At 47.5% G+C, this 21,814-nt stretch overlaps 1 protein-coding gene across 1 annotated transcript; it reads left to right on the top strand.

Moving 5' to 3' along the window:
- The first annotated feature begins 17,532 nt into the window (after positions 1–17,532).
- On the top strand, positions 17,533–21,231 carry TOB1 (transducer of ERBB2, 1). Its single transcript, XM_004591015.3, has 2 exons — positions 17,533–17,823; positions 19,782–21,231. Exon 2 carries the CDS (start codon positions 19,921–19,923, stop codon positions 20,953–20,955), a length of 1,035 nt encoding a protein of 344 aa, XP_004591072.2. The 5' UTR covers positions 17,533–17,823; positions 19,782–19,920; the 3' UTR covers positions 20,956–21,231.
- The last annotated feature ends 583 nt before the right edge of the window (positions 21,232–21,814 follow it).

Raw genomic sequence — 21,814 nt, 5'->3', positions numbered from 1 at the left:
TGTACAGCTCGAAACCACAGCACTTGGGGCAGTCATTGGGCTTAGTGATGAGGATGCCAGCTCCCAGCTCTGCAGAGCACCTGGGTTTCATTGATGTCTGCTCTGCTCCTGACTCCAGCTTCCTGCTCAGAAGGATCTACGGGGCAGTGGTGACAGCTACCTGCCCCCCTGGAGCATGCCCCTGGGCCCAGCCTGGTCCAGTCCTGCCCATGGCAGACATTTTAGGGAGTGAACAGGTGACCGGGAGTGCGATCCTTCTCCCCAACTCCCTTCCTGCCACTTCTCAAATAAATAAAATAATAAAATAAAAATAAAGCCACTGCCATGGCAGCTCACTGAGGCCCATGGAGGATGGAGGGCAGAACAAATTGGACAACTTTCCCAGCCAAGCTTTTGCAGCAAGTACCTGGATGATAGGAGATGCTAGGGTAGGCTATGTCAACCAAAGGACTTTGAAGGATTTCCTCAACCTTGGAGCAACAAAATCAACAGCATTTCAGAACCATCGACACCACTTAAGCAGTACTCTTGGAACCTGCTCCACATTAGGAACTCTAGGGGGACGTCGAGTGGCCATCCCTATCCCTGGGTACTGTTGGAAGTGGTCCTCTGCCCTTCTCTCCTCCTCCCCCAGAAATGGGAAGAAGAAAAAAATCGGAAGCCATTGTCTCATTCGTTTCCCCCAATTCTTCAGCCCTTCCCACCCTGATCAGTGGTCTACATGGGCATACGTCCTTCTTAACTATGTAAACATCATAAAAAATAAATTAATTTCTTAACAAAAGAAAAAAAGAGCCACCGCACTTTCCGCCCTGCATGAGCTGGGAGATGCTCTACAGACAGAGCCAGGCTCCCTGCTTTCAGCTGTGACTAACAACTCCAGAGCGCTCAATTGAATTTCCTGGGCCCTGCTCACGACATAGGTCTGTCGCTGCCAGGGTTTCAGTGCAGGATATAGTGGCGGTGGTAATCCTGTCTGAATGCCTACTGTAAGTTCTGAACAAACCACCAATGTGAAGGCAGTGAGATCCAGGGAGCCACAGGGCCTCCCCTCAGTCCAGGAGTTCCTAAGCTAAAGCCAAAACTCCTCCCATTCCAACATTTCCAGTGCAGGCTTTTGGGGCCTTGAAGAGAAATCAGGTGATATGAGAGTTGAGAACTGGACTCTAGAATCTGGGTTCAAAGCCTGCTTCCATCACGTCTCTGCTGTGGGACCTTGGACAAATAACTTTGCCTCAATGGACCTGGGGTGGCTCCTCTGTAAACTGCATGTGACAACAGCATGCACGTTTCCAGGGACATGCACGTTACACATGGACGAAGACAAGTAAAGCACAGGACAGAGGCCCTCGACTCACTCAACAGTTAAGAAAGCAGCAAGGCCTGGGATGCCAGGGCCGGACAGTACTGCAGGTTTGTGTTGCCTGGAGGCAGCACGGTACCCAAGAGCCAGAAGCAGGTGGCATATTTGTTCACATTGGATCTGAGCAGGAAACAAACACAAAAGAAAGCCTCCCCAGAGGGTGGAGTGAGGCCTGGGATGGGGACACACAGATAAACAGGGGGACCGGCTGGATGGTCAGGGGTTAGGACTGGGAGTCCAGGACTGGGTGGCAGCTGGCTGGCCTTCAGTGAGGATGAGGTAAGGATTTGGCAGAAGGGCTACAGGCCCTGGGAAGGAATTTTGAAATGGACCCTGCCTTCTGGGTGACAGGGATGAGGGAGAGACATTGTTAGCTGACAGGGCTGGGATCAACCAGCCAGTCTAGGGTGCTAGCCGTGTTTGTCAGAGACAGCACCTACTAACAAGTAAATCTTCTTAAGTCTTTGTGGCCATCCCCAGGCCAGGACTGCCATGGGTGAAGCCTTGACCTCAGGCACAAAATGAAAAGTACAGCAAAAACTCCATAATCAAGATAAATACTATTTGAAAAAAAAAAATCTATTTCTTTGAAAGGCAGAGTGACAGAAACAGGAAGAGATGGGGCTGGGAGGTGGGGCAAGGTGGAGACACACAACAGAGAGAGATCTTACATCTATTGGTTTCCTCCCCAAATGGTCGCAAATACCAGGGTTGGGGTAGGCTGAAGCCAAGAACTGAACCACCGAGCTTCCTTCTCATGGGAAAGAAGCACTTTCACACACCTCTGCATGGGACAGCAACAAGCCTCCAGTGGAAACCACCAGGTTGGTCAGACCAGGGAGGGTCAAATCACGACACTGGGCAGATACCCATGGGCAAAAGGTCAGGCTAGGTGAGGCGTTAATTAGTGTAGGTTAACATTCAAGGCAGGGTTTGGCTCAAAGTGTTCACGACATAGGTATCACTGGTGCTGATGACGATGATCCTATTTTGTCAGCCATATGAGAACTGGTTTAAATTCCAGCTGTTCCACTTCCCATCCAGCTCCCTGCTAATGGCTTGGGAAAACAGTGGAGGATGGCTCAAGTCCTTGAGTCTCTGAACCCACATGGAAGACCCAGAAGAAGCTCCTGGCTTCAGCCTGGCTCAACCCTGGCTGAAGGGAGTGAACTCAGCAGGTGGAAAATTTTCTCTCTCTATATATATAAGTTTTTCAAAAATAACAAATAAATTTCTTTACAACATTCACTTTATCAATAGTTTGTATAAGTTCTTCTCAGTTTGGAACTGGTGGACAAAAGTGTTGTCAGGCGCAAGGCTCAAGGGCATACCTCAGTGTGCAGCTACTCCTGAACTTTTGCTTCCAAGGAATATGGCAGAGGCTCAACAGCCAGCAGCCAGTGAGCAGCAACCAGGAACCAGCAGCCAGCAGCCAGGAGCCAGCAGCCAGGAGCCAGCAGCCAGCAGTCAGAAGCCAGCAGCCAGGAGCCAGCAGTCAGGAGCTGCAGTCAGAAGCCAGCAGCCAGTAACCAGCATCCAACAATCAGAAGCCAGTAACCAGCAGCCAGCAATCAGCAGCCAGGAGCCAGATGAGCCTAGAACCAGAATCCTAAAACCCAACCCACGTCTCCTTCCTGGGTTGCAGGGACCCAATACTTGTACCATCACCATGGCCTCTCAGGGCCTGCATTAACAGGAAGCCAGAGCCAGTAATCTAATGCAGGCACTGTGACCGGGCACGTGGTGTTTCTAACCACTAAGCTAAATGCCTACTGCTTACATGGTCCTCTAACCTTTTATTTTCTGTCCATTCTAGTTCTCCTTGTCACCTCGCCCAGAAAAAGCTCCCCCACTGGAGTCCAACCACCACAGATTTGCTGCTTGAATTTGGTTTTCCCACTCAGCTCTCATCTCCTGATCAAGTGTGTGGACAGGCACCTTGAGAGATTCCAAGACCATGGACCCCACCCGCAGGGGGACTTTAGTCTAAAGAAAAACTGCCACCCAGGGAACTTAAAGTGGAGGAGGAAATACAAACTGTTCCACCAACATTCACGCAAGGCTGCATTGAACTGGCTTCACCTCCTAGTGTTTGGGCAAGGTTGCATCCCTTCCCTATGGGTCAGCCCAGCTTGGAAAAAAATGCCCCCTGGGGCTCCAGCCTGTCATTCTAAGAGAACAGCCAGCATCTCAGTCACTGTGTTTTGTGTTTAGGGGGGACTCTTCCTGGACTCCCCCTTGGCTTTGTACTTGAAGTGCCCTCACCCATCCCCCCTCCCATGCCCATCCCCACCAGACAAGACCTTCCTTGAGAACTTGGGCCTCCTCCCATTGCAAGACGAGCCTGCTCTTTGGGTGTCGCCTTCATTAATTTATGGATGACTTACTTTCATATTGCCTTTGATTGGCCTTGTACTCCTCCATTGAAGCCTGAAGATGGTTTAAGAGAAGGGGGGCATCAAATCAAATATTAAGCACCTGATGTGGTGCTAGAGTTGAAGTTTCTGAGAGTTCATATCTAAATTGGGGGCTGGGAGAAGGATCTTTTGGAGTAACCACAAGGATCTGAGATCTCCATAACCTGCCTGGCTTCCCTGGTAAATGGCACCATGTCCCCTGAGTCCAGTGGCTGCCCTCTGATCTGTGCCCCGTCTTTTAAGCTGCAGCTTCCCCCAACTCCCCAACATGCTTTTAAGCAAGAGAGACATCTTTGAGGTTCTCAACTTGAGGCTGTGTGGAGATGGGGCAGCCTGGAAGGTAGAAAGAGGAATTTTGAATCAGAAGTCCAGCAGCTTTAACTGCTAGTCTAGGCTGTACACTTGTTTGTGCAAATTCCTTAATTACTGTAAGATTGCGTTCTCCTGGATCAGATAGTCTGTAAAGCTCAGTGAAGTTTGATTATTTATTTATGCTTCCAATGTAAGTTCACTATTAAAAAAAAAGTGAAGGCCAAATTACAACAGCAAAGACATGGAAACAACCCAGATGCCCATCCAAAGAGGAGTGGCTAAAGAGACTATGGTACATCTACACCATGGAATATTACTCAGCCATTAAAAAATGAAATTATATAATTTGCAACTAGATGGTCCCAACTAGAGACCATTATGCTCAATGAAATAGGTCAATCCCAAAAATACAAATACCACATGCTCTCTCTAATATAAGGAATCCATCATGCAAACTGGAATGTATAGTGGTGGAGTAATAGAGACCACCATATCCAGATGTGAAGACAATGCAACATGCATCTCTACTTCCAAGCAAAAGATGGACTCTCAGTGGAAGTGTTGGACATATCTAGACAGTGGGATGATGGAGTGTCTGACATTGTCTTTACCAGCAATGTTGGGGCACACTTATAGCAGACTGATAGAATTGTAACTCCTCAGGAAGAAATGTACTTTTGTGACAATATGAGAAAAATCAATGGGGGGGTGGAAATTGGGGGGAGTAGAATATATTCCAGACTATAAGGAATTGTATGATAAAATTTAAGAATTAAAATTTAAAAATTATTATTTCTTTTTTAAAAAATGAAGGCATGAAAATACATCAAGGTCCCTCACCTCCACCTGTCATCTGCAGGCACGCTCTACTCCTCAGGGAAGCGCCCTTCCACAAGTTGCCTATGCCCACACGAACACATCCTTAGCTATGTTTAGAGCCCAGCTGGTTTCCAAGCCTGCCCAAAAGCTGTGGAATTTCCAGCATTCCCAAGACAAGATTCGGTCTTCTTGACACATTTTCTTCTATTGCCATCAAGGAAGGTTTCTGTTTTTAAGAAAAAAAAATGTCTTCCGTTTTTCTAGAAAATCCCAGCAAGAAGGAAGAGCTCTGGAGTAGCTCGTATAGACCTGGGCGCCGATTGCGCGTAATGATTCCAAACTCTTCGCTCAGTGATGTCCAAGTGGCTGAAATCGGAGGATTTGCACCATAAAAATGAGCTAATGCTGTAAGCCAGACCCCACCCACTCTAGTTCACCAGCAGCTCCACTGGCTCTGGTGAGGAGCATGCTTCCACAGCTCCAGAGGGTGAGCCAGACAGCAGCAATGTTGTGAGGGTTCTGCGGAGTCCAGGGGACTGGATTCCTATACCCGGTCCTTGGTGGCGAAAGTTAGAAGAACCCTGGGCAAAATCCCAGGAACAGACGCTAGCAAAGAAATAGCGGGCTTAAAACTCCCCATCTGCTAACACTTCATCTGTTAGCCCGCAACCCCTCTCCCGAATTTTTTTTTAAAGATTTATTCATTTTATTACAGCCAGATATACACAGAGGAGGAGAGACAGGAAGATCTTCCATCCGATGATTCACTCCCCAAGTGACCGCAACGGGCCGATGCGCGCCGATCCGAAGCCGGGAACCTGGAACCTCTTCCTGGTCTCCCACACAGGTGCAGGGTCCCAATGCATTGGGCCGTCCTCAACTGCTTTCCCAGGCCACAAGGAGGGAGCTGGATGGGAAGTGGAGCTGCCGGGATTAGAGCCGGCGCCCATATGGGATCCTGGGGCTTTCAAGGTGAGGACTTTAGCCGCTAGGCCACGCCGCCGGGCCCCGAATTTTTTTTTTTAAGATTTACTTAATCTATTTGGAAGGCAGAGGGCCAGAGAGGAAATCTTCCATTCACGAGTTCAGTTTTCCAATGGCCACAACACCCAGGTCTGGGCCAGGCTGAAGCGAGGAGCCTGGAGCTTCCTCTGGGTCTCTCACATGGGTCCCAAGTACCTGAGATTTCTGCTGCTTTCGTGGGTGCTGGATCAGTAGTACAGCAGCCACGGGGCCAGCATCATGCATAACAGGGAAAGCCACATGAGTGCTGGTTTGAATTCTAGTTGCTTCACTTCCAATCCAGCTCCCTGCGAATGGCCTGGGAGAAGCAGGACCTGGATGGAGTTCCTGGCTCCTGGCTTGGGCCTCGCCCAGCCCCAGTGATTGTGGACATTTGGGGGAGAACCAGCAGGTGGAGGAACTCCCTCTCTCTTTCTGTCTCTCTCCCTCTCTTTGTCACTCTGCCTCTCAAATAAATCAATAATAAATAAACCTTTTGCAAGATGGTTGAGAATTCAGCTGGATTCCACCTCTCCCAGGGTGTTTCTGTTGTTCCGAAGGTTTATGCTTGCATCTGCTTTTTTTTTAAAAGATTTATTATTATTTTTTTGTTGGAAAGGCAGATATACAGAGAGGAGGAGAGACAGAGAGGAAGATCTTCCATCCGATTGTTCACTCCCCAAATGACCCCAACGGCTGGAGCTGAGCCAATCTGAAGCCAGGAGCCAGGAACCTCTTCCGGGTCTCCCACACGGGTGCAGTGTCCCAAGGCTTTGGGCCATCCTCGACTGCTTTCTCAGGCCACAAGCAGGGAGCTGGATGGGGAGTGGAGCTGCCGGGACTAGAACCGGTGCCCATATGGGATCCCGGGGCGTTCAAGGTGAGGACTTTAGCCACTAGGCCACGCCGCGGGCCCAAAAATAAATAAATCTTAAGAAAAAAAAGAAGTTGTGTCTTCAGTGAATTGATTCAATGTTACTGTTGATGGATTTTCACTGGGTTTATATAGCTGTCAGTAGTTAATTTGTAAGAGTTCTTTATATGTAATAGATATTAATAATGCTATTCAGTTACTGGCAAATAATTTTTTTTATTTGGCCACCTGTCTTTCATATTGTCTACATCTTCTTCAGGTTTATCTTTTCACCCATAAATCTGTTATTAATAGGGAAATCTGTTTACAGGTAGGACATGCTAATTCTGGGCCCAGCCGAATGGCCCAATTGGCTAATCCTTCCCTGGCAAGTGCCAGGATCTCATATATGTGCCGGATCATGTCCTGACTGCTCTACTTCCCATCCAGATCCCTGCTTATGGCATGGAAAAGCAATGGAGGACAGCCCCAAAGCCTTAGGACTCTGCATTTGCATGTGAGTTCGATATCTGACTCCTGGCTACAGATTGGCTCAGCTTCAGCTATTTGGGGGATGAACTAGTATCCTTTCTGTAAATCTGCCTTTCCAATAACAATAAATAAATCTGGGGAAAAAAAGAATATGCAACTTTTCTTTGGTTTTTAGCTTTTTGGTTCGTTTGTTTTTTGAAAAACAGTCTACCCAACTCAAGGTTTTTTTAAAGTTGATGTTTATTCTTAGACTTTTAAGATTTTTCTCTGTTCAGCCCACCTGGAATTTTTGTGTATGATGGGATAGAACTATGTCCCACCAAAATTTATAGTCAGTTGTCTCAACACTGCTGTCTCCCACAAGCTTTCACTGCCTTTGTTGTCATGTGCTAAGTTTCCATTTGGACAGGACGTATTTTAGCGCCAAATCTCGTCTTTTCCCATCCATTTGGCTATTCTTACATCAATAGCACGTGTCTTTTTTCAATTATCATATCCTTGATATCTTTGTTGTGTGTCTAAATAACAGGGAGTGTCCCTCTCATTATTCTTGCACTTTAGAGTGTTCATTATTCTTGTATTTTTACTTCTCCTAATGGATTCTATAATCAGCATCTCCATAAAACATCCTGCTGGGATATCATCAGGAATTAGTCTGAAGGAAAATTACATATTTTTAATACTCAATTATTTCATACAGAAATCGGAGCTATTACACTGTATGGCCAGTGTTATCTTTCAAAAAATGTTCACGGTTTTGTGGTGCCAGTGGAGTCCCAGCTGCTCTTGTCTTCAGAGCCAGCTCCTTGCTAATGTGCTGGGGCAAGCCGTAGAGGCCAGCCCGGGTGCCTGGACCTCTGCCATCCACATGGGAGACGCAGATGCAACCACAGGCTCTCGCCCTTGACCTAGCCCAGCTCGGACTGTTGCAGCCATTTGGGGAGTGAATCAAAAGACGGAGATTTCTTTCCCTTTCTCTTCCTATCTCTGTTGCCCTGTCTTTCAAATAAATAAGTAAATCTGTAAGTTGCTATAAACTTAAAATATTATATTAAATATCTAAGTTCAATTTAATTTAAATTTTAAATTTTGATTTAAATAATATATTAAATATGAAAATATTATGTAAACTTAAAATATATAAATTGTTTAAGTTATAAACTTCAGTGTATAACTGTAAGAGAACTATTACGTTTTCTTCATAGTAAGTTATACATATTTTCAAATAATTTTTTCCTGAACCCTTTTTAGCTTTTCTTGTTAATGTAAACTTGGCATGTTTTCCCCTAATTTTTGCTGTCATTTAGGACATCCAGAGATTGTCCTTGTCTGTTTTCCAACTTAATACCCTGTTAAATTCTTTCATAAGTTGCTCATTTTAGGAGTTCTGCATAAATAATCACATCATCTATAAATAATGCCACTCACTTGGTGAGTGAATCATCGGACGGAAGATCTTCCTCTCTGTCTCTCCTTCTCTCTGTATATCTGACTGTAATAAAATAAATAAATCTTTAAAAAAAATATTTTTGTGCTCCTCTAAGCACTAAGAATTCAAATAACAGAAATTTTCTGGCAGATGTTATAGTAAAATCAACTTGACCTCCCATATTTTCTGTAGGGGCTCTTTTTTAAAAAAAAAAAGATTTATTTTTTTATTACAAAGTTAGATATACAGAGAGGAGGAGAGACAGAGAGGAAAATCTTCCATCCGATTGTTCACTCCCCAAGTGCGCCGCAACGGGCCAATGTGCGCTGATCCGATGCCAGGAACCTGGAACCTCTTCCAGGTCTCCCACGCGGGTGCAGTGTCCCAATGCATTGGGCCGTCCTCGACTGCTTTCCCAGGCCACAAGGAGGGAGCTGGATGGGAAGTGGAGCTGCGTTCAAGGTGAGGACTTTAGCCACTAGGCCACGCCGCGGGGCCCTGTAGGGGTTCTTAAAACAATCCTTTTCCGTTGTTGGTGAGCTATGCAATTTCTTGTGTCAACTGAGACTTCTTTTGATATTTTCTAAAGAGTTGTAAATTTAGTTTGGTCATGTATAATGTCCTCTTAGTTCATTTATAAACTATTTCTATAATCATGTTCTTTCGTTTGAGTTCATTTCTTTTCATCAGACTTGTGAAAAAACTCTGTTGACTTTAGATGCTTGAACTTGGCTTTTATCAACTACTGCTGTATCTTCTTGCATTTTATTTATTTAGATACATTTTACTTCTCTTTCTCTAGCATTCTTAATTAAATGCTTAGACAACTTAGGGTTTGTGTATTTTCTAACATGTGTATTTAATGGGTAGGTCTTTCTTTGGTTATCACTTTATCTGCATTCTATAGAATAGTGTCCACATAGTATTTACTGTGAAACAATCTGTCGCTTTACCTTTTGACTTCCTGTTTCACTACAAGTTGTATGTGATTTGTTTGATTTCTTCTTTACTATCAGAGCTACTTCAAAAAATACTCTAAAATGAACAGTGAGCAGTTTTTACTTTTTTGTCTGATCTGTTGTTAATTTCTGAGGCTATTGCTCTCTGCACAGTTTGAACCATGAGAATTATTTTGGAGAATTCATGGATAGTTGGAAAATCCTGTAAGAACACTAATATCTATTAAATCAGGCTTCTTGATCATATTAACCAAATCTTTTCTTCTGTTGTGGGAGTCTTTCCTTCTGATTTCCTTACTTCTTCCCTGTCCTTTTTTCCTTAACTTTTGTAATTTCTATGTTGACCAATACTGAATCAGTTGAAACTAATCTACAGGTCCTTTGACATCTTTTCATTATTGACCATATCAAGAAGAGAAGAGTCATGATTTTGGCTATAGAATCCCAATGCTGGGTCTGGCATGAAGGCTCAGTGGTTGAGTCTTCTGGAGCCGACCTAACAAGCAGCAGGCTGTGCTTCTACAGCATGAGGACCACCACCCCGGGGTCCTGCCCACTCCCCTATTAAAGAATTGCTTTCTAAAAAACAAAATGTATTGAGTTTTATTAGAAAGGCTGAGTTAAAGAGAGAGAAGGATAGGCAGAGAAAGAGAACCATCCACTGGTTCACTTTCCAAATGGCTACAACATCCAGAGCTGGGCTGGTTTGAAGCCAGGCACCACGAGCTTCCTTCAGGGCTCCCATGTGAAAATCAGGGGGCCAAGGACTTGGGCCATCCTCTGCTGCTTTTCCAGGCCGTAAGTAGGGAGCTGGATAGGAAATGGAGCAGTTGGAACACGAACCAGCGCCTATATGGGATGCAGGTGTTGGCAGTAGGAAGAATAGTCATCACACTGTTGATGCTTATACATAGTTTTCAGAAGTTTCACATCTTTCCTTACTTGAGCTGCAGCAAACTGAACTGTAACTTTTGCTTTATATAAGAAGCACGAAAGAGGAGGAGGATTGGAGCTGAGGACTAGGGAAGGGACAAATGGGAGGAAAAAGAAAGTATCATAAGGCACCCAGCCTTTTCCCAGGCGTCACTTCTTTGGGTTCTCACTCAACCCCCTGGGATAATTACTGCTGCTATGTAAGACATGAGGGAGACTCAGAGCAACCCTAGCCAGCTAATATCTGGGAGAACAAGACCAAACAGAAATCTTCTAGTTTCAAGTTCATGGTTATTGCTACAGTGCTGAGACTTTTAGGAAATGAGGGCCATATTGGGACACCCTATGCAGAGGCAGGAATGGGCAAAGTCTCCAATGCCCAGAAGGAGCAGTCCAAGTAGTTAACAATAAATAGTGTGAGACATGGCAGAAACGTCCAGAAGGAAAAGCCCAGAGTAAAGATTTAGGGAATGGGTTTGTTTTGCCCTCTTATTTTAAGCAGTCATTGATAATCTCTATGTCAATAAGCGTGTTATAAACTGTACATCAGACGTTAAGATCCTAGGCATGAAAGTCACAAATGTCAGCAAGTTCTAGAGTAAGGTTTATAATCAAAATCATGTGTAGCCACATGTTTAGCACACAATTACAAGATGCTGAACCAAGATGAAGAAGACACACACACACACACACACCCACACACCACACATGCACTCACACCGTAGAAATGTGGAAGCAAGGAAAGAGAACGTTCATGGGAAAAATAATATAGGCGTGGGCCAGCGTGAGAGCGTAGCAGTTAAGGTCCTCGCCTTGCACACGCCTGAATCCCATATGGGCGCCAGTTCTAATCCCGGCAACCCTGCTTCCCATCCAGCACCCTGCCTGTAGCCTGGGAATGCAGTGGAGGATGGCCCAAAGCCTGGGGACCCTGCACCCGTGTGGGAGACTGGGAGCCTCCCAGCTTCGGATTGGCTCAGCTCCAGCCATTGCAACTGCTTGGGGAGTGAACCATCAGACGGACAATCTTCCTCTCTGTATATCTACCTTTCCAATAAATAAATAAATAAATAAATAAATAAATAAATAAATAAATCTTAAATAATAATAATAATATAGGCAGTGGTAAATATGAGAACATATGTTCACCACACATATAATCAAAGGTATATGCATAAATTAAAATATCAATAGATCATCTAAACCACCTACTTGGCTACAAATCTGTTTGGTAAGTGATGCTGACTAGGAACGCAGTGAGATTGAAACGAGTTTCACTGGGGATGTGAATTAGCACGAACCTTCTGGAAAGTGGACAGTCATGTAGGAACATGAAGAGTCTAAAAAAATTCCTTTAGCAGGTGGTTAGTCAAGTAGTCAAGATGTTAGTGAAGACATTTGCACTACACAGTTGGTAGCACAGTTCAGTTCCGAGCTCCAGCTCCAGACTCCAGTTTCCTGCTAATGCAGACCATGGGAAGTAGCAGTGCTGGTGCAAGTAGCTGGGTGCCTGCCACCCACATAGGAGACCTGAATTGAGTTTCCAACTGGCTTGGGTCCCTGCCACTTACATGGGAAATCCGAATATAATTCATGTAATGAACACTGATATTCTACAGTAGAAAATTAAATTATTTTGATTTTTTTGAGACTCAACTTCATGTTTTCTTGAAAGATATTATCATTTTTGCTGTGAGTACTTGCAGCTACTGGGGTTGAAAAAGGAGACCAGATTTAGACAGCTGTTAATATTGGTTAGAGCCCTATCTTTTTAATTAACTTTTGTGCTTTCTTCATGATTGTGATGCAGTTGATATTAGATCCATGTTCAAGGAAGGCAGAGTCAGAAGTACCCCAGTAGGGATGGATCCCCAAACTCTGCCATTTTTCCTCTGGGATTTGGGAGTGCTATTTCTCCTTGACTCTGGTTTGTAAGTCCACTGCTACATAAAGAGCACTGGAAGTGGGCATGAGGACTTCTGAGGCTGGACCATGAAAAGCTAGGCAGCTTCCAAGTGACTCTCGAAGAATGTTCCCTCTCCAGAAACTCCCTATGGAGACACGTGCCAGACTGGGAGCCACTGGTGTCATGGGAGGGGGAGTAGGGTTCATGGGCCACATGAAAGACTCCCCTGGGAGCAGCAGTACCCACTGAGCCCAGCCCAGCCTGTGAATCACCACAGCTGGCGGGGGGTGGACATGTCTGCGAAGAAGCCTCCAGAATTGTGCTGTCCAAGTCAGAGCAGGTGGCCACATGGAGTGGCTTACATGTGCAAGAAAATGAAGTTGTCAAAACTTCACTTCCTCCCCGACACCAGCCTGACTTCAAGTGCCCAGGAGCTTCATGCAGGTGTTGTGTCCGACGGCAAGACACAGCATCCTGCCAGCACAGGACCTGGTGGCTGTGGCACAGGACCTGCTCCCAGTGGGCCCCAAGTGTTCAAAGCCTCTTAAGCAGAGACCAGCCATCCATCTCCCACGCCCTGTCTGAACCGCTGACCCACAGAGTCTGAGCATATAAACATGAAGTTTTCAAGCCATAATAACTGGGTGTTTGGGGTTGTTTCTTGTGCAGGGATAGTAAACAGAACACACCCTTGTGCAAGGAAAGCAAAGCTTGCTCTGAAACCATCCCAGTTGACTTCTTTGTATGTCTCACTGGTAGCAGGACCACAGAGCCACCCCTACTGCAAGGAAGCCTGGGAAAATTCATGAAGACAAGGAGCTTGGGCATGGGCACAGTGTCTGCCACAATGAGAGATATGCACACACACACATACACACATACATACATATCCTATTTTAGTATGCAGAGCTGCATAATAACATATGCAACCCATGCTCTGAATGTATTTTAAGTATTCCAATAGCACTCACAGAAGACTTAAAATAAATGTTCTTTGTACTTAGAATATCGTGAACAGTGTATCACTCCTGGAATCTGCAGCTTAATCTCTTACAGGAATCAAAAATCCTCGGCTGCGCCTACTGGAAGGTAATTTCAAACTGTGTTTGGAACCTTCATTCATCAAGATAACAGGGAGTGAGCAAGTTCTAAGCTGGCACTCACCCATCGGCCCCAGGTGCCCTGTGGAATTTCCCGTTCCTAAGAAAAATGGGTCTGTCCAAGGTTATCTAGTTGTCTTTTAATTATAAATATCCCCATGACCGGTTCCTCCTTTACACACTCATGGAAGTGTGTGCACCAACTGCCTTTGAGAAATGTGTGCAGAAGGACCACTTTCCTTGGTTTTTCACAACCCAATGATTAGTTCAAATTTGTGTAACTTTATGAATTTGAAGATGTGCTATAGTTGTTGCTGCGTGGCTCTCTAAAAAGCTTAGCAAGGATGAAAAGCACTTGTTTCACATCAGTGTAAACAGCCTGATCTCCAACAGTGAAAATGAGCCTCCGTACACCCCCGCACCCTGTGACAGCCAGGCTCCCACATACCTGTCCCGGTTTACAAAAGAAATGTAATGAGAAACAGCGAGTTGGGGATGCAACTCTCTCAGAAGTCAAGATGGCCAGCATGGATTTGTATGGTGATGATTTTGGGCATTTTCAAGAACCCGTATGTTACTATGATGTTGGAGGTCGCTCCCTGGACAACGCCTGCCTCGACTGCAAGACATCCTTCAAGGAACTGTATGGGAGGCAGGGCTGTGATCTCCCCAACCCCCAATACAATGAAGTAAACATTCAACAGTCTACACCCCCTTCCCCACAAAAACACCAGAGCAAATGCAAACAGGTGGTTAACCACCAGAGAGGGTCTTTAAAATACAAAACTTAGAAAATATCACACTGTGTGACTGGCACTGTGCCATGAGACAGTTTTCCCTTCTATTTGCAACCCTTGTCTGGAAAAAGAGCTACATTGTCAGGGTGCTGAGTTTTAAGTGTGATTTTTTTTTTTTTTCTGCTGAGAGAGATGTCAGAGATGATCTAATACAGCCATTTCTAGAGGTGAGAAGACTGAAAGTCATTAGAAACTGACAAGAAACTTGGACCTCCCAGCACCTGCCCTGTATGCCATGAGGCTTCAGGGTGCCTGTGTGAGTCCTTGTGTTCTTACTTGGGACGAAATCCTCTGATGCCTGAGTGAAACAGCATGAACTCATTACATTTTTATTTATTTTTTAATTGGAAAGTCAGAATTACAGAGAGAACAAGAGACAGAAGGATCTTCTGTCCACAGGTTCACTGCCCAAGTGGCTTCAATGGCCAGAGCTAAGCCTATCTGAACCTAGGAGCCAGGAGCTTCTTTTCAGGTCTCCCATGCAGATGCAGGATCCCAAGGCTTTGGGCCTTCCTCTTACTGCTTTCCCAGGCCACAGGCAGGGAGCTGAATGGCAAGTGGAATAGGGATTAGAACCGGTGCCCATATGAGATCCCAGTGCATGCAAGGCGAGGACTTGAGCTGCTAGGCTACAACGCCAGGTTTGAACTCATTACTTCTCAACATTGAAACTTCTGGCTTTGAAATTCCATTTATTTATTGCCATTGTTATTTAATCACCTGATGACCTGATGAGTACTTTTAAAACTTATTTGAGAGGCAAAGAGCAAGAAAAAGCACTCTCAACCTGCTAGCTCCCTCCCCGCCAAAGGCAGGAGCCCCAGTCTGGGAGAGCATGCTCCAGCAGGAAGGTGGAGGCAGGGATGAAGTCCAGGCCCTCCAGGGTGGGACTAGTATTTTAAACATGGACTTGCAGATTGCACACACTGCCTTTCCTGAAGAGTATGGAAAAGCTTGACAACATTACAATCCATCCATCTTTAGTTAGACATTTAAATCTCAGCCAAGCCTAATAGGCTTCCCTAATTATGGTGATATATTTTCCCAAATTACAAATCAAAACACATGGCCCAACACATGGTCCTACCATTCTGAGTATCAGGGACAGGAAGATTATTTGCCTAATGGAATGGGAAACTACGCCTCTGGAGTGTATGAAAACTCATGTGTGTCTCGTTGTAAACCAGTCTGAGATACTCCATGTAATTTTTGGCATCTGTAACGCTCAACTAGTTGTGATATTACCTGATACTTATAACAAGTGGGATTAAATGTTCATTATAGAAAACCCAAGACATACAAAATGAGCAAAGAGCAAAAAACACCAAGTGAATCATTAAATAACATTCCCGTGCAGAGGGAAGGCTATTTTAACTGAAAATGCTTGCCATATTTTCACAATTCCACTTTCTGTTCGCTACAAAAAAAAATTAAACAAAAATGTCAAACACTAATAAACTAAGTCACGGATAACACTTCTATGTTCTTAAAAAAATGGGAGGTGCCAGAGTTTGGGGCTCCTGACGTGTCACACACCCCAATCCGTCCCGCTTGTCACTCCTGAGAAATCTCCCTTCTCAAGGTAGTTCTACAGAGGGACGGAGCGCCAGGCGCCTGCCTCCGGATCTCGCGTCCACACGGCCACAAACCTCGAGCCCTGATCCACGACGCGAGTTCGAGCCCGAGTAGCGCAGCAGGTCTACACCCCACCCAGGCGGGGAGCTGCGCTCCAGCTTCTTCCTGGCAGGTGGAGGGGGCGAGCCTCCACAGGAGCCGTGTGTTTGTTCAGGGAGCGCCTCCCGAATGCCCAGCCGTGGCGAGCGGGCAAGGCCGGGCCTTGGGCGTTTCATTCATGGCTCTGCCGCCCCCTCGCTCCCTCTGGACTCTCTCCCCTCCGGGTCCGAGCTTGACGTCCGTCTCCTGGATACCAGGCAGCCAATCGCCGGGTTGTTAGGGGCCGAGCGCGGCCAATCGGGCGTCGTTGCTACCTGTGAGTAATATTTTTAGCTGACAGCGACGCCCCGTTCCACGCCCCGCGTAACTTGGTGTATTTGTTCGCGGTGGGGTTGTGAAGAGACGGCCCCCGGGATCTCTCGGCCCGCTCCCTAGCTTCCCCGCACCGAATTCAACCCGGATATCCTCTTCAACGCGCCGTGTGCGTTCCGTGCACCTGCATTCGAGCCCTTGATGCGCACCCATGCATATTTATAGATGCATACACACACACGCAGAGATACGTACGCAGCTCGGCACGGTGTCGCCAACCCCTAGCCTCGGACGGCCTGGGCTGGGGCCCGGGGAATGAAATGGGATCCCTCTGACCGCTTCTCCGAGCTGCTGCAGGGTCGCACGGGCGGGTCTCAGGTGGAACTGCAGAGGCAGTTAAACTGTCACCTGGGCGGAAGGTGCGGCGACGTGGCCTCCCGTCCCCACCCCCAGCCCGGCAGTTTTGGGTTCTGTAGTTGCCACTCTCCCGGTGGCGGTTGGGCGAGATCCTGACGTGATTAATATTCAATTAACCGGGGGGGGGGGCACGAGTCCTAGTCCGCCCTTCCTCTAGGCTCCCTGGGGGTGGACAGAAGGCCGACTCGGAGGTTCATCCGCCAGCAGGATTTTCCTCGGCCACAGTCCCGCTCGGGTGGGGCATTTTTCTGTAACCCTCCCCTCGCTCTCGGGGGGGGCTGGGCTGCTCCCCCACCCCACCCCACCCCTTCTCCCCTGCTGCTTCGCCACCTGCTTGGCTCCCCTCCCCCTGCTCCCCGGCGCTCGGCTTCGACCGAGCTATCCTGCCCCACCTCTTTCTCCCTCACTGTCAGGTCCCTCCTCCAATCGCTGTCTAATGTTCCTCTAGGTCCCGCCCACAGCCTCTCCAGGCTGTCGGCTCATTGGCTACTCTGGGGCGGGTGTGGCCTGCTCCCCACCCCCGGCCGTCCGCCGCCCGTCGGGGCCAGGGCAGGCGGGACTGGGCCAATGGCGTCGAGGGGTAGGGCAGGGGTGGAGCGAGCCGGCGAGAGTCTGGGGTGCGGGACCGGGAGGGCGGGGAATGGTTACGCCGCCCGAAGCTGTGTGACGCGGGCGGGCGCGCGCACCCCCACGGAGAGCATTGGGGGCAGGGAGGAGAATATAAAACGAGAGGCGGGGCGCGCGCCGCGGCAGAAGGAGCGGAGCTCTGGCCCGGCGCGCAGTGGGCGCTCTACGGGGACGCTGGGCCGGGGCACCGGGCTGTGTGGAGAAGTGAACGCGCTCGCCTGACCCCCTGTCCCCGCCACCCCGAGCCACAAGCTGCGAGCTCCTGAGGCCCGCCAAAGGCCTCGGTTCCCCCGTCCGGCGGCGGCGACGTCTTGCATTCGGCTGAGTCGCCGCGCCCGCGCCCCCGCCCTGCCGCCCCTTCTTGCCCTGCCGGCCGCGGGTCTGTGGTGAAACGCAACCCCGAAGCAGCCCGTAAGTATCGCGGGGCGGCGGACGGCCAGGACACCGGAGTCCAGGCCGAGGCCCCGGAGGAAGGGCTTGCAGCGTCGTCGAGCCCCGGGCTCTCAGGGAGTGGAGGCCCGGGTGGGGGCTAGAGGGGGGACGCGACGGCGGCTTGACGGCCGTGGGCGCGGCGGGGACAGCTCTCGGGGACCGGCCCGGAGCGGCTCTGGACGCCGGGCCCGAGGCATCGGGCTCGGCGGGGGCCGGGGGCGAGCCGCTGGGATCGGGGGTTGGGGCTCCGAGGATGAGCGGCGGAGCTCGCGGGAGTGTGTGTGTGTGTGTGTGTGTGTGTGTGTGTGTGTGTGTTGGGGGATAGGAGGGAGGACGCCGGGATTTGAGGGGCCGGTGGCCGCCGAGGCTGAAAATGGTGCCGGGGAGCCGGTGCTCCCCGGGCTCTGGCCGGGTCCCAGGAGCCTCGGGCGGGGGGGAGGGAGCGGCGGGTCAGGTTACGGCGGGGGGAGGGGAGCGGCTGACCCGGCGGCGCCCGACCTGCCCGGGTGCCCGGGTGCCCGGGTGCCCGAGTGCCCGGCCGCGGCTGCTGGCTTTTCGCCCTGCCGAGGCCTTCGTCGTCGTCCTCCTCCTCCTCCTCCCTTCGGGAAGCTCGTACTCTTTTCCCCCTCCGCCTCCTCTTGCTGGCTGCTGCCGTAGCGCTTGGGGCTCGAGGGTTGTGAGCAGAAATCTAATGAGACCCAACTGGCTGTTTATGTAATTCTTCACACTCCCGTCTTCAGGCGCTGCTTGAAAACTACCTTCCACCCAGCCCCAATTCGTTCGGCTGCACCTTTGAGCAATTGAGCTTCATCAGCTGCCTCTGCCTCCACTTGGGGCTTGGAAAGTGTTTGTAGTTGGGGAGTAGCCAGGGAAACCCCTTTCCTTTGTCATCGTGAATCTAGGAAAAAGGAAGGCTTTCCACCAGCTTGGTTTTTAAACGACCTTTTCCGTCAGCCTCAGAGAACCAATAGGTCTCCTTTGCAAGTGTCTGGTGTTTGCCCTTGATCGTATCCCCACCCAGTGCTGACCCAGCAAACGTTTAAAGGTCGACCTTATCTGCCGAGCCTCACCACTGTGCCCTTATCCTCTTGAGAGGCTTGGAGGTGGTTTTGAAAAATCAGAATAAAACTCAAAACCCTGCCCGCTAAGCGCAATAAATGATAGTGTTCTGAAATTCGTCCTTGCTCCTGTTAAAGAAAAACCCTTGAGCTTTGTACTTGCTGGCCAAGAGGTGTTTCCAGATGTAGAAAAACACACCACTCTGGAAAGAAAAGAGGCATGGCGAAGCTCCATGTTGTGTGCCTTGAGTATGTTTAAGTCCTGGAGCGGGCAGGATGGCTTAGTGCGTGATTATCCTTGCCAAGGATGATAATTCGTTTGGCATGTGGTGCCTTTCTTGTTCACGTCACGTACTTTGAAATTAGTTTTCCTGGCTTCTCTGCTTTCAAAATGTTTAAGGATAGTGTGCATTAAACAGTATATAACCAAAATGAACCAAGATACAGGACTCCTTCTAGGCTGATGAAGGACGATAGCAATTAAGGAGCAGCTCCTACCAGTAGCATGTGCCTGTGGGTGGAGGGTGAGTGAGGGGGTGTGCTCGCTTGTTTCCAGTAAAAATTTTTGGAAGAGTTGGAAGTGGGGAGAAAGAGGGAGACTATGTAGAGTGCAGATACTTGCTTTAGAACTCTGTTCATTGAGTAATCCTTTTAAAGAATATTTATTTCAGCTACAAATTTACATTTCCTCCTGAGATTTTGAACTTGAAAAAATGAATTTCTATTATGTATTTGTTATGCAGTTTATATCTTTCAGGCTTTCTAGCCTACTCATCATTTTTTTGGAAGGTGAAACAACTGTGGGGGTAAAATAAAGGTCATGGACCTGAACCTTATGCTTATCTTACTCGGATTTGCTTTTGTTTTGTTTTCCTTAAGGGCCGAGTCCACTGAAGGTAAAGGAGAAGGATAATCTTCTAATACCAGCACTTTGAATGAAAACTTGTTTCTCTGCCACACACTGAACACTTTTTTGGTAGCGAAGTTGAAACAGACCTAATTTCGTGGCCTAGCAGCTATGCAGCTTGAAATCCAAGTAGCACTCAATTTTATCATTTCATATTTGTACAATAAGCTTCCCAGGAGACGTGTCAACATTTTTGGTGAAGAGCTCGAAAGATTGCTCAAGAAGAAATATGAAGGGCACTGGTATCCTGAAAAGCCATACAGAGGATCAGGGTTTAGATGTATCCACATCGGGGAGAAAGTGGACCCAGTGATCGAGCAAGCGTCCAAAGAGAGTGGGCTGGACATTGACGATGTGCGTGGCAACCTGCCCCAGGACCTCAGCGTTTGGATCGACCCGTTCGAGGTGTCCTACCAGATCGGGGAGAAGGGACCCGTGAAGGTGCTATATGTGGATGATAATAATGAAAATGGATGTGAGCTGGATAAGGAGATCAAAAACAGCTTTAACCCAGAGGCCCAGGTGTTCATGCCCATCAGTGACCCCACCTCCTCGGTGTCCAGCTCCCCGTCTCCTCCCTTTGGCCACTCTGCCGCCGTGAGCCCTACCTTCATGCCCCGGTCCACCCAGCCTCTGACCTTTACCACTGCCACTTTCGCTGCCACCAAGTTCGGCTCCACCAAAATGAAGAACAGCGGGCGCAGCAGCAAGGTGGCCCGCACTTCTCCCATCCACCTCGGCGTGAACGTGAACGTGAGCGACCTCCTCAAGCAGAAAGCCATCTCCTCCTCAGCACACTCTCTGTACGGGCTGGGCCTGGGCAGCCAGCAGCAGCCGCCACAGCAGCCCGCCCAGCCGCCGCCCCCGCCGCCACCCCAGCAGCACCCGCCGCAGAAAACCTCTGCGCTTTCTCCTAACGCCAAGGAATTTATTTTTCCCAATATGCAGGGTCAAAGTAGTAGTCCCAATGGAATGTTCCCAGGTGACAGCTCCCTCAACCTCAGCCCTCTCCAGTACAGCAATGCCTTTGATGTGTTTGCAGCCTATGGAGGCCTCAACGAGAAGTCTTTTGTAGATGGCTTGAATTTTAGCTTAAATAACATGCAGTATTCTAACCAGCAATTCCAGCCTGTTATGGCTAACTAAACAAAAAATCCAGAGGAAAAAAAAAAGTGTATCGTACAAATTAAAATGCTCGGGCCCAAGGGGGTATTTTTTTCTCACCTCCTTGAGATTTTTTTTTTAAGCTTCTAGTGAAGATACATTCAAGCTTGGTTACGAAAATAAAACATGCATCATTTTTCATTTGCCAACCAAGCACAGAGTTATTTTATACTGACTGTATATTTTAAAGTATACTCTCAGATATGGCCTCTGACAGTATTTAAGATATAGCAAGGACGTGGCTGATTTTTTTTTTTTTATAAAAAATTGGCACTAATAAGTGGGTTTATTGGTCTTTTCTAATTGTATAATTTAATTTAGTACAAAGTTTGTAACATATCAGAGGATATATATATTGTTTCTACGACATGGTATTGCATTTATATCTTTTTACTACAGTGATCTGTGACAGCAGCAGCTTCATGTTGTATTTTTTTTACTGAAATTGTAAAATATCCATCTTAAAGACATCAACTATTCTAAAATTGTGTACAGGATATTCCTTTAGTGGTGGAATTAAAATGTACGAATATTTGCTTTTTCAAAAAAATGTATTTTCTGTTAAAGGTTTAAAGATTTTTGCTATATATTATGGAAGAAAATGTAATCGTAAATATTAATTTTGTACCTATATTGTGCAATACTTGAAAAAAAACGGTATAAAAGTATTTTGAGTCAGTGTCTTACATGTTAAGAGGGACTGAAATAGTTTATATTAAGTTTGTATTAAAATTCTTTAAAATTAAAAATGCCTCTTGTCATTTTTTTCCTCTAAGCCCTTGCTAAGGACCTGCCTCCAGGGTTAGATTGTAGATACTGGTGGGAGAAGGCCTGACTCACG

This window comes from Ochotona princeps, chromosome 17 (genome assembly GCF_030435755.1).
Source record: "Ochotona princeps isolate mOchPri1 chromosome 17, mOchPri1.hap1, whole genome shotgun sequence".
Classification (NCBI taxonomy): Eukaryota; Metazoa; Chordata; class Mammalia; order Lagomorpha; family Ochotonidae; genus Ochotona; species Ochotona princeps.
This window is presented reverse-complemented; position numbering and strand designations above follow the sequence as displayed.

Coding starts and splice junctions, on each gene's coding strand:
- TOB1 (XM_004591015.3), top strand. CDS start 19,921: ATGCAGCTTGAAATCCAAGTAGCACTCAATTTTATCATTTCATATTTG.